This window comes from Zea mays, chromosome 8 (assembly GCF_902167145.1).
Source record: "Zea mays cultivar B73 chromosome 8, Zm-B73-REFERENCE-NAM-5.0, whole genome shotgun sequence".
NCBI lineage: Eukaryota > Viridiplantae > Streptophyta > Magnoliopsida > Poales > Poaceae > Zea > Zea mays.
Window position 1 is genome coordinate 13,579,456 of NC_050103.1, and position 12,599 is coordinate 13,592,054.

The window sequence follows — 12,599 nt, forward strand, 5'->3', positions numbered from 1 at the left end:
AGGATTAAAGCCAAACAAATATGCTGAATGTCTCTAACTGTTAAAAAAAAGCCTCTTAGAGCAACTCCAAAAGAACGTGTAAACTAACCCCAAAACAGATATTAGTCAAGAATAGTGGTTTTTCTTACTCCAACAGCTCCCTCATTCTTCTCCCAAAAAATTAGCGCCCCGCATCCACAACCTCCTCTTCCCTCATATTTTGGTGTGTTATATCCCTCCCCAATCCATTCATCAACGTATCAGATCATTCACGGCCTCCCGACGACTGTACAGATTGTGTCACATGTCACATTTAAAGGAACTGTTGGAGTACCCATCATAATTCACTCTTAAAATTTTTTAGCCTGCTCTTAATAATCAATTTTGGGGGTAAAATTTTTAACATTCTTTCGGAGTTGCTCTTACCCTATGTTAAGAATCCTAACCCAATAGCCAACTGGCATACTGATGCAGGCAATCTCAATACGTCGACAGGCCTTGATCAGGCCCGTTTCGGAGAGGCGGGCCAGTCTTCAGTACGATGCAGCTGGGTTCTTCTGTTGCTGTAGCCCAGCCCAGCATGCTGGCTGGAAAAAAAAGAAGCCAGTCTTCGGCTTCCTCGTCGCCGAAAGCAAGATAGCGAAGAGCCGAACACACATGTCGACATGACCCAGATTTCACTGAATGAACATTTGTTGAATAGCTTGGGCGCGGATATCCAGACAACAGAGATACTGCTGCCAAGTGCAACTGTGCCAAGTTTAAAATTGTACGTAAGTATGATTTGAAGTTTTGAACTGAAATGTTGGCAGAGATGTTGGGACTAATCATTGGGTTCGCTTTACCGGAGTCCGAGGCAGGTTCTTTGCCGGATCAAATTATCTTGTCCGGATTTGGCGTAGTACAGGTTACATTAGTACATTTTATATGTTCGAACAACGAGGAAAAGCAGATCGCCCGCGGCGAGGATAGGAAGGAAGGGAGGGAGGGAGGAACAGACAAGAACCCGGGACCAGCACGCAAAGCTATACAGGGCTGGGCACAAGTGCGTCTCAGAAGAATGGGACACTGGAATTAGCGCCGTACGGAGCTGATCTGACGGACTGACTGGCGCACTTGAACGCCTGCCGAATCATACCCCAGCGCTCGCATTTCCCCGTCACCAGGCATGCGGTTACTGAACGGATTCGATCACTCCGGGATGGCGACGAGCATCGGCCGCCACGGCCTCCGCATGAGCAGCCGTCGGCGGAACCCGCCGAACATGAACCTCCGGTGCGCGGCCGGCGCGGCGCCACGGTGCGCACCACCAGTCGGCGACGCCGCACCCGCAGCCGCATCCGCATCCGCATCCGCCGCCTCCGGGCGAAGCGGCGCCACAGGCTGCCCGAGCTTCTTGGCGCACCGGCAGGCAGCGCCATCCGTCGACGACGTGACAAGCAGCTGCTCCAGAGAGCTCCGGCTCAGCAGGTGGCTCTTCTCTCCTTCGCTATCCTGCTCCGCCGCCGCCGGCTGCTGCTGCTGCTTGCGGCTTCTGCGGAGGAGGAGCAGGCGGCGCACGAGGGTCCACAAGCTCTTCGCCCTGGGCTGCTTGTTTAGCTTTAGGAGCCTGACGGCGGCCATTGTTCTCTCCTCGTCGCTCCAATAATTGGCTGGCCCCTCTGATCACTTGGCGTTGTGGACGTGCAGTTATATATATGCTAACCGTGCTCACATTTTAGCCGGTCTGCTACTACTACCAGTCTACCACGGATTCGGAAGCTGAACAGCCAGGAACGCTGCTCTAGTTAATACACACGCCTATATATCTATCTATCGGTTTTGTCATGTTCGTATATGGTAAGGTATTCATCTATCTATGCGTTGAGGAGAGTTACCCGCATCAGACCCTGTCGTACACAACTATTCCAACGAGGCCCTTGACACATCAGCCAGGGAGGGCAGCTTGGCACATCGCAATGGTGTCGAGGTCCAAACTGAAAAAATAAATTCCCTGGTTTCTTTGTTTACGACGACGAGTAGCTTGCGAGGGGCCACGCACCGCCATTTGGAAGGCAGGGAGAGAGAGTGTGCCCAGCCAGCGTCCGCATCAGGATCGCCGTCATGCGCCAACCACCGCGGCGCTAGAGGACGCGCGATTCTTGGTAAGACGCGCTGCGCCGCGCGTGCCCGGACCGACGGTCGCCGTCGCCGCCATGGCTAACGGCGTCTTTCCGTCGGAGCGTTGTTATTCTTCTACCTGTGTGTGCGCGGTATACGTCGCCGTCGGATCCCAGTTCTCGCACCGGGACAGAACGAGATGCGTGTGTTGTCGGGCGACGCGATTTGACGCGTTCGTTTTTGGATAGTGGTGTGGTGCTATGACTGCTTCTGTCAGACGTCAAGCGAATTGATATTTCTAGCGACAGTGTGGGATAGAGATGTACAAATGACCCGTGGCCGTCGGGTGGCCCGTGCCACGACATGTTTTTGGCCCGTCACGAACACGGCATGGCCCGGTATTTGGGCTGGGCTTGGACCGCTGTCGTGGCACGCCGTGCCGGCCCGAGCACGGCCCGGTTATTTTTTTTATTTTCCAGTGCATTTCTTTGTATATTAGAAGCAACTTTAATAGTTTAGATATAAAATAAGTTTGGTTTAGTTGGCTAGAGTGGTGTAGCTAGACATTTTAAAGCTTATTTTTAGTTTTTTTCCTACTCCGGCCAAAGCACGACGGGCCTTAACGGACTGCGGGCCGGGCCGGCACGACTTGGCTATGTGCGTGCCGTGCTTGAGTCTGGGATGTGGCACAGTGGCCCAGTCCAGCACAGCCCGTCAACCTAACGGGCTCAGGCGTGCCGGGTCGAAGGCGGGCCCGTGCCGAGCCGTACTGCACGGCCCACCCGTTTAGACATGTATAGTGTGGGATAGTACTGCTGCTGCCTTTTTGGCATAGCGACGTGGCTGTGCAGTACTGTCTATACGACGAGAAAAAAACAACACACAGAATACTGTTCCAAAACAACTGTGTTGACGCTTTTTTGGAGCGCCAAATACCCAAGAAGAACCGGCGGCGGTGCTCTCTGGTCAGGCGCGGACGGTCCGCGGCACAGGGCCGGACGGTCCGCGACCTGGCGCAGGGGCTAGGGTTTCCTGCCTGTCGGCCGGACGGTCCGCGCCCTGGGGCTGGACGGTCCGCGCGTGTGCAGGGGCGGCGGAAGATCGCCGGCGGTGCCTGGATCTCGCTCCCGGGAGGGACCCCATCGGGGAGGAGAGATCCTAGGGGTTGTCTAGGCTCGGGCCGACCGACCTAGACTCCTCTAATCGGCGTAGAGTCGAAGAGAGGCGAAGAATTTGGGGATTGAGAGGCTAAACTAGAACTAGACTAGAACTACTCCTAATTGTACTGAAAATAAATGCGAATAGAAGTTGTATTGATTCGATTGTTGATTACAAATCGGCCGTAGACCTCTCTTTATATAGAGGAGGGGGCTGGACCCTTTACACGACTGGATTCCGGGTTAATTCCGCAAATCTAGCTAACAAACATAGCACAAAACTCGTAACCCTAAACTGCTCTGCGCATGCGCGGACCGTCCGGCCCACAGGCGCGGACTGTCCGGACCGCGGACCGTCCGGCCTCAGGGCCGGACCGTCCGGCCGCTCAATATGGCGCTCAACATATGCCCCCCTGCCTTTTGGTGGAGCTGAGCAACCCAAAAGCAACTAACTCGATGTGATTACATCGGTTTTCTTAGGCATCCTGCCACATACTAGGATGGTATTGTTTGAGGAAACGCCCATTCAAAGCCTTGGGCAAGTCCTTGCCTTGTAATGTTTGTAGCAAATAGGCGTTGCCAGACATCACCTGTTTTACTTTATAAGGGCCTTCCCAGCTTGGTGACCATTTCCCGAACTTCCGGTCTTTACTCCTTAGAGGCAGAATGGTCTTCCACACCAGGTCCCCTACTTGAAAAGATTTTGCTTTGACCTTCTTGTTGTAGGCCCTGGCTACCATGATTTTGTCCTTTTCTATAGCTCCCAAAGCTATCATCCTTTTGTCAGTCACCTCATCAATATTATCCATCATTGAATCATAATAATCGGTAGTAGTTAGATCATTTTGTCTGGCGAACCTGATAGCATTCAAACTTATTTCCACAGGCAACACTGCTTCCTGCCCATAGACAAGCTCAAAAGGAGATACTTTAGTAGCCCTATGTTTAGATATTCTATGAGCCCATAAAGCCTCAGACAAAATCTTATGCCAATGTTTAGGATTATCAGATATTTTCTTTTTTATCAAATTAATCAATGTCCTATTGCTAGACTCGGCCTAACCATTGGCCTGAGCATAATATGGAGATGAATTAAGCAGCTTAATTCTGTATAATTCAGCAAATTCACGTACCTCCTTTGACATAAAAGAAGTACCTTGATCTGTAGTTAAGGTCTGGGGAATGCCGAATCTATGAATGATATGCTCAATTATAAACTCAATTACCTCCTTGTGTGTCATGTTCTTTAGAGCAACGGCTTCAGTCCATTTGGTGAAGTAGTCAGTGGCAACTAACACAAACCGATGCCCCTTTGATGATGAAGGATGAATTTCCCCAATAAAGTCTAATCCCCATCCTCTGAACGGCCAAGGCTTGATGATAGGATGTAATTCGGCTGCAGGGACCAACTGTAGGTCGCCGAATTTTTGACACACTTGGCAACCCTTGTAGTACTTGAAACAATCAGCTATCATACTAGGCCAATAAAAACCAGACCTTCGCAACAACCACTTCATCTTTGGAGCTGATTGATGAGTACCACAAATTCCCTCATGTACTTCGTCCATGGCTAATATAGCGTCATCTGGGCCCAAGCACTTAAGCAGGATGTCATTGACTGTTCGGCGGTAAAGTTCATCACTCATCAAAACATACTTGAAAGTTGTTCGCCGAATGTTCTTATCTGTCCTGATATTGGGATTTCGTAAATAATTAAGTATATGTGTCCTCCAATCACTTGCATCGGCTTCATTGTCAGCCGAATTAATGAAAAGAACATTTCTGGTAACCCCGGACGGTCCGGCGTCATCACGCGGACGGTCCGCGACCTGGGAATTTGGCTTTTCACCGGTTATCAGATTTTCAGTTTTGTGAAACTTTCCTCTCTTTATCCAATAACCTGATGCATCTTGTGCCAAATCGTTAGCTCTATGATTCTCAACTCTAGAGATATGCCGAATACTGAATTCGTCGAAAGAATGAATTATGCTCCAACATTTCTCAAGGTAACTATTTAGAGTACCATCAAAACATTGATATTCTTCTAACACTTGTTGGACAACCAGCTGAGAATCACCAAATACCTTCACATGTTTTACTCCCATACCATTTAAAAGTTCTAAGCCGAATAAGAGGGCCTCATATTCAGCTTGATTATTAGTGCAATAAGTTTTCAATCGGCTAGAGAAGTCAAAGGAGACATTACTTGGTGAAACAAGCACAATGCCAATTCCTTGCCCTTCATTGCAAACCGATCCATCAAAATATAAAGTCCAAGGAGTAATAGTGAGGTATGACATGTCTAGTTCATGAATATCATTAACCCGATGTTCTACAATGAAATCCGCTATGACTTGGCCTTTCATAGATTTCAATGGTTCATAGGCCAAGTCATATTCTATGAGTGCATAAGCCCACTTACCAATTCTACCACTCATAATTGGGTTATGCAACATGTATTTGATCACATCGGCTTGACCAGAAACAGTGCAATGACTAGACAGTAAATAACATCTACATTTGGTGCATGCAAAAAACAAGCATAAGCATAACTTTTCAATAAAAGTGTACCTTGTTTCAGCATCCACCAACCTTCGGCTTAGATATGTCACCACATGCTCCTTCCCCTCGGTTTCTTGTGTCAGAACAGCCCCAATGACCTTATCCTCAGCTGCAATGTATAATCGGAATGGTACTCCTGCTCGTGGTGCTTTTAATACGGGAGCCGAAGATAAGTATTTTTTGATGAGATCAAATGCTTCTTGTTGTTCTGCCCCCCAAGCGAATTCGGCATCATTCTTAAGCCGAAGAATAGGGGTGAACGCATCAATCTTCCCGGCTAGGTTAGAAATAAACCTTCGTAAATAATTCACCTTGCCGAGAAACCTCTGTACCTCGACCTTACAGGTCGGAGGTCCCACATTCCGAATAGACTTGATCCGGTCAGGGTCTATTTCTATACCATGTTCATGTATGACAAATCCTAAAAACTTACCAGCCGACACTCCAAAAGCACATTTACGTGGGTTCATTTTCAAACCATACTGACGCATTTTATCAAAGGCTTTGCGCAAATCAGCTATATGAGAACTAAACTCAGCCGATTTGACTACAATATCATCAATGTAAACTTCCACAGTGTTTCCTAACAATTCATGGAAGATCAAATTCATAGCCCTCTGATAAGTAGCACCAGCATTTTTCAGACCAAATGTCATGACAACCCACTCAAATAAACCAATGAAGCCTGGACATATAAAGGCCGTTTTAGACGCATCTTCTTCGGCCATGAAAATCTGATTATATCCGGCATTACCATCAAGGAAGCTAATAATTCTATTTCCTGATGCATTATTGATTAATGTATCGGCTATGGGCATGGGATATTCGTCTTTAGGAGTTGCTCTATTTAAATTGCGAAAATCAATGCATACTCTAAGTTTACCTGACTCCTTCTTCTCCACCGGCACAATATTGGAGACCCACTCTGCGTATCTGCAAGGTCTGATAAAATCAGCTTCTAGCAGCCGGTGGATTTCGTCCTTGATGCGTGGGAGAAGATCTGGACGAAATGTTCTAGCTCTTTGCTTAAAAGGTCTGAAACCAGATTTAATAGGCAGCCGATGCTCTACGATCTCTCGGCTTAATCCAGGCATCTCAGTATAATTCCAAGCAAAGCAATCTGAATATTCCTTCAATAGACCGATCATCTCATCTCTAGGATCAGTCTCCAGGGTCTTGTTTACAAAAGTCGGCCTTGGAGTTTTACCATCTCCTATGTCAATCTCCTCCAAAGGATCGGCCGATGTAAACCCCTGTCCTAGTTTATCAAGATCTCTGAATTCCTCTATCATGTTCCCCACAGAGGAATTAGAAGATCTTTGTGCGACGGCGGACTCTCCGGTCTCGGGGACCGGATCATCCGTAATACTGTCCTTTTGCTGTGATATATGTTCGGTCTTAAAGTCCGAACCCTTTTGTGAAAGACCAGACCATCCGGCTTTGGAAGCCGAACTGTCCGTGTCCAGAGACTCATGAATTTTGTGTGTATTCATCATTTAAACTTTATTTAGGATTTAGCCGATTCTCCATCGGCTCTAGCATTACAGGAATGAAACCTTTCTTATCTATACTTATGAATTGATAATCAGAAAAATCTACTCCTGTGAGACATGTAGCAGTCTCATAAGTCCAGAGTACAGGGGCATCGGCCACAGCGATGCAGGCCGATACATCAGCATGTACTTGTTCTATGTCATCGCCTACCCATTGTATTAGCATTTGATGTAATGTAGAAGGTATACATTGATTGGCGTGAATCCAATCTCTGCCTAGAATTAAACTGTAATTTCCTTCTACATCAGCGACGGAGAATGCAGCAGCAAGGGTCTTAGTCCCGATGGTTAATTCAACGAACGTGACTCCCCTGGCTTTGATCGAACTATCAGTTCCAACAACGCTGAGGGTCATGTTGGTCTTGACAAGTTCGTCATCTTGTTTACCTAATTTTCTGTACAATGAATAAGGCATTAGATTTACAGCCGCCCCTCCATCTACCAACATCCTAGCAATCGGTATCCCATCAATGTGGCCGCGCACGAAGAGCGGCTTTAAATGATTTACCGATTCTTTTGGTTTAGTAAAGGCGGCTTCTTTAGGACCAAAATCAAACTGGGCAACAACAGGTTCATCGTCGCCGATAATAGTACAATCAACGGAAAATGTAATAATATTTACATCCATACCTGGGCGTTCTGGAGAGGCCTCGTAGTCAACCAAGTCTTCTCCGAGCATGTCCTCCTCCTCCATTGATGTTGTCATGTCGTTGGAGGCTTCCTGGTGAACAGCGGACGGCCCGCACGCGGGGGCCGGACGGTCCGCGCCTGGTGCGGGTTGTCCAGAGGCTTCCTGGTGAACGGCGGACGGTCCGCGCGCGGAGGCCGGACGGTCCGTGCCTGGTGCAGATTGTCCAGACGCTTCCTGGTGAGGGCCGGACGGTCCGCGCGCAGAGGCCGGACGGTCCGCGCCTGGTGCAGGTTGACTTTCTATTTCCGTGGTCGTTTGTTTTTTCTCGACGGCCTTTGGTCTCCATTTCTTTTGCGGTGGCGGGTATAGTGGATGCGTGTCATTGAATATATTTTCCGCCTCTTTCTCCTGGCTCTCCTTCACTCTTAGGCGATGTAATTTTCTCTTTTGGGATCGTGTCAATCCCGCCGGGCACCATCGAGGCATGGAGTATTTTGGATCGGCTGTTTTGACGATAGCCGTATCCTTTTTGGTTGTGTTATCCTTTTTGGTTGTGTTGGCCGATTCACCAAAAATCATTGGCCCTTTATTGTCCCCCTGTATGACAACATCTGCAGTGCCTATTTTGATGATGTCTTTTTTCGTTGTTCTTTGAGTTGCTACAGGCATATGCCCCCCTGCCGGATTGGTCGGCCTAGGAGGCCGAGTAGTCCGGCAATCTTGTTGGGCCTGTGCCTGGTGACCAGATTCAGCAGCGCTCAATCGGTCTTGCACTGGCGGCGCCAACCTATCAAAAACGGATGTTTGGGGTGCCCCCCAGGCGGGGTACTGTGGCATCCCAAATGGATATGGTGGCATGCCCCACATTTGATTTGGGACATATGGTGGAGGTAAGTATGTGTATGGATATGGCATAGATGGATAAGGGGGTGGAGGGGTCCATGTCGGTATGTTAGGTCTCAATTGTACAATAGGACCTTTCATTTCTTCCGATTGGTGAGGTGATCCAATCGGTCTGACCTGACGTTGCTCATGAATGGGTGAGCGGGGTCGCTTTGGCGGCCGGTCACTCGGGCTGGCCTTCTTTTTCACGTATTTAGACAACAATTGATCGAAAGATGGGCCAGGCTTGATCAGCCGACCAGCTGTTTTAAATGTATTTGTTTTCCACGTACCTATCTCGGGTCGTCGTGGTTTGAAGGTACGTGGTTGCTGCGGGTCCTGAGCACGGCCGGACCGTCCGCTGGAGTTCGCCGGACCGTCCGGAGAAGCGTCGGACCGTCCGCGTCTGGATGGCGAACCGTCCGCGATGCGCAACATGGGTTCTCGCGCCTGTCTCCCTGTCTGTGTTTGCCCCCCAGTGCCAGAGGCTGTGATGGTCACCTTCAAGGTCTCCCCTCCATCAGGAGTCTTCTCGGCCACCACTTTTCTGCAAGAAGTTTTATGATTCCCACCGGCCTCTCTTGCATCGCCGATGACTATTTCTTTGCCTTTGCCTTCATCGGCTATGTTTGGCCGAGTCAGGACTTTCTTGCCCTCAAAGTCGATCATGTTCATTGGAAAGGGCTCCATGTCTACCTGCATTTCCTGAAATTTCAATCGTCCTTCGTTAATGGCCGATTGAATCTGTCGACGGAATACATTACAATCATTAGTGGCATGAGAAAATGAGTTATGCCACTTGCAATATGCACGACGTTTTAGCTCGTCGGCGGATGGAACAGTGTGATTTATTTTAATGTTGCCATTTTTGAGTAATTCATCAAATATTCTATCACACTTACCAACATTAAATGTAAACTTAACCTCCTCTTGCCGTTTCTTTTGAACCGGCTGTAAGGAGGCACAAGCCGAAGATTTGGCCTGCTTTGGCCAAACCATTTCAGCAGCATACACCTCTGCTGATTCGTCTTCTGAGCTACTTTGGTTGCATTCTACTACATGTACGTTGTGACGAATTGTTTTAGCAGTTTCTTTGCTTCGGCTTTCACAAGCCAAAGCTCTCTGGTGTAATTGTGCTAGTGTAAAGAATTGGATGCCTTCTAATCTTTCTTTTAAATAATATCGTAAACCATTAAAAGCTAATCCTGCTAGCTGTTTTTCTGCTAAATGAATTTGGAAGCATCGGTTTCTTGTATCTCGGAAACTCCGGATGTAATCATTAACCGATTCATCTTTTGTCTGTCGCAACGACACTAAATCTACTAAATCCAACTCATAGTCACCGGAGAAAAAATGATCATGAAATTTTTGTTCTAGATCCCCCCATGATGAAATGGAATTAGGAGGTAAAGTGGCATACCATGCAAACGCGGTTCCTGTTAGCGATAATGAAAATAAACGTACGCGAAATGCCTCTGTGTCGGCCAATTCTCCCAATTGTGCTAAGAACTGGCCTATATGTTCGTGTGTGTTTTTCCCTTGATCACCCGAAAATTTTGCGAATTCGGGTATCCTGGTTCCCTGTGGGTATGGGTGGTGATCAAATCGGCTGTCATAAGGTTTCCGATATGATTGCCCCCCAGGGACCATGCTTACTCCGAGCTTATCTCGGAACGCCCCGGCTATTTCTTCCTTTACTATATCAATGGCAGCCAGTGCAAGACCACCGGCTCTCTGGTCAAACATAGGTGGGGTTGGCTGGATATTAGCATGTTGTCTTTCCCCCCATTGGTTTGAGTTACGTGGTACATTTTCATTTGCCCTATATGGGTCATAGGTTTGATCGTTTCTTTCCGACCTCCTGGGTGGGGCCGGAAAGCTTTCCTGGGCTCTGGATCTTGAATTAATGGGTTGATGCATTGTATAGTGCGATGGGAAGTGCTGCTGGGACGGGTGAGGATTCCGGTAATAATCCTCCTCAAAAAGGTCATGTGCGGACTGTCCGAACATTAGCCCGGACCGTCCGTGATTATGTGCGGACCGTCCGTTGTTGTACGCGGACGGTCCGACTGGGTAGTTTAGATTTTGTGTCGTGTGTGGTGGTTCGGGCGCATATCTAGGTAACTCATTAAAAATCGGCCCGACTGTTGTTGGTCCGGACGGTCCGCACTCACGTGCGGACGGTCCGGGCATGTGCAGATCGGCTGATTTGCTGCCGATTTGCGGTTGCTAAGGGTATGTGCCCATCGGCATCCCATAAAGGGGTTGTGACTGGTCGTGACAACCTGTAGCCGATGTGTTATGCGTGTTACCTCCTAACTCAACCTCGTGCGAAGGAAAATTTGTGATACTAGATTTATCAAATGCACGCACTAGTTTCTTAAGATCGCTTTGCATACCCCCTATGATGTTCTGCATTTGTTCACGCTGATCTTCTACATAATTTCTAAGAGATTGTAGATCGTTGGTATTACTTACATTGGGGATATCTGGCGTGGGTTGGAGCGAAGCCGGATCCGTCGCCCGATGTCGGATGACCTTGTTGTTCCTGTCCACTTTGAAGTTGGCCAAGAACTTTGCTTTCGCCTCCTGGATCATCCGCTCCTTGTGCTCCTCGAACTGGAGCTGCTCGTCAGCCGGCAAGGTTTCCCAAGTCGGCTCTATGATGTTGCTTGGAGAAATATCAGAGCTATCCCTTGAACCGGCCATTGAGGGCCGATTTGATGAGCTTAGATATGTCCTCCCCAGCGGAGTCGCCAAAAAGTATGTTGACGCTTTTTTGGAGCGCCAAATACCCAAGAAGAACCGACGGCGGTGCTCTCTGGTCAGACGCGGACGGTCCGCGACACAGGGCCGGACGGTCCGCGACCTGGCGCAGGGGCTAGGGTTTCCTGCCTGTCGGCCGGACGGTCCGCGCCCTAGGGCCGGACGGTCCGCGCGTGTGCAGGGGCGGCGGAAGATCGCCGGTGGCGCCTGGATCTCGCTCCCGGGAGGGACCCCGTCGGGGAGGAGAGATCCTAGGGGTTGTCTAGGCTCGGGCCGGCCGACCTAGACTCCTCTAATCGGCGTAGAGTCGAAGAGAGGCGAAGAATTTGGGGATTGAGAGGCTAAACTAGAACTAGACTAGAACTACTCCTAATTGTACTGGAAATAAATGCGAATAGAAGTTGTATTGATTCGATTGTTGATTACAAATCGGCCGTAGACCTCTCTTTATATAGAGGAGGGGGGCTGGACCCTTTACACGACTGGATTCCGGGTTAATTCCGCAAATCTAGCTAACAAACATAGCACAAAACTCGGAACCCTAAACTGCTCTGCGCATGCGCGGACCGTCCGGCCCACAGGCGCGGACTGTCCGGACCGCGGACCGTCCGGCCTCAGGGCCGGACCGTCCGGCCGCTCAATATGGCGCTCAACAAACTGCAAGTGAAAAATGTCGATTTCCACTAGACCTTAGCACTGACGACATTAAAAACGTCAGTACAAATAGCTCTAAAACCGCTACTATAGAGCTTCTCTATACTAGTGTTCTCATCACTTGTTTACAGATCAGTTGGCGTTCATCAACTTAGGTCTGTGAATCTGGTGTATTCTGAACACCTGTTTAAAGATCAGTTGGCAGAAATTTAAATGAGTAGTTCAAGCTAAAAGAAGCAAATATTTTCAGCAGAGGTAATTGAGGATGCTCGTGTGATGTATTGTATTGTATTCCACACACACACAAAAACTTGG

At 48.6% G+C, this 12,599-nt stretch overlaps 1 protein-coding gene across 1 annotated transcript; it reads right to left on the reverse strand.

The window, feature by feature from the left end:
• Nucleotides 1–809: 809 nt before the first annotated feature.
• LOC103634806 (uncharacterized) lies at nucleotides 810–1,891 on the reverse strand. Its single transcript, XM_008657395.4, has one exon. The coding sequence runs from the start codon at nucleotides 1,600–1,602 to the stop codon at nucleotides 1,171–1,173; it is 432 nt and encodes a 143-aa protein (XP_008655617.1). The 5' UTR covers nucleotides 1,603–1,891; the 3' UTR covers nucleotides 810–1,170.
• Nucleotides 1,892–12,599: the final 10,708 nt, after the last annotated feature.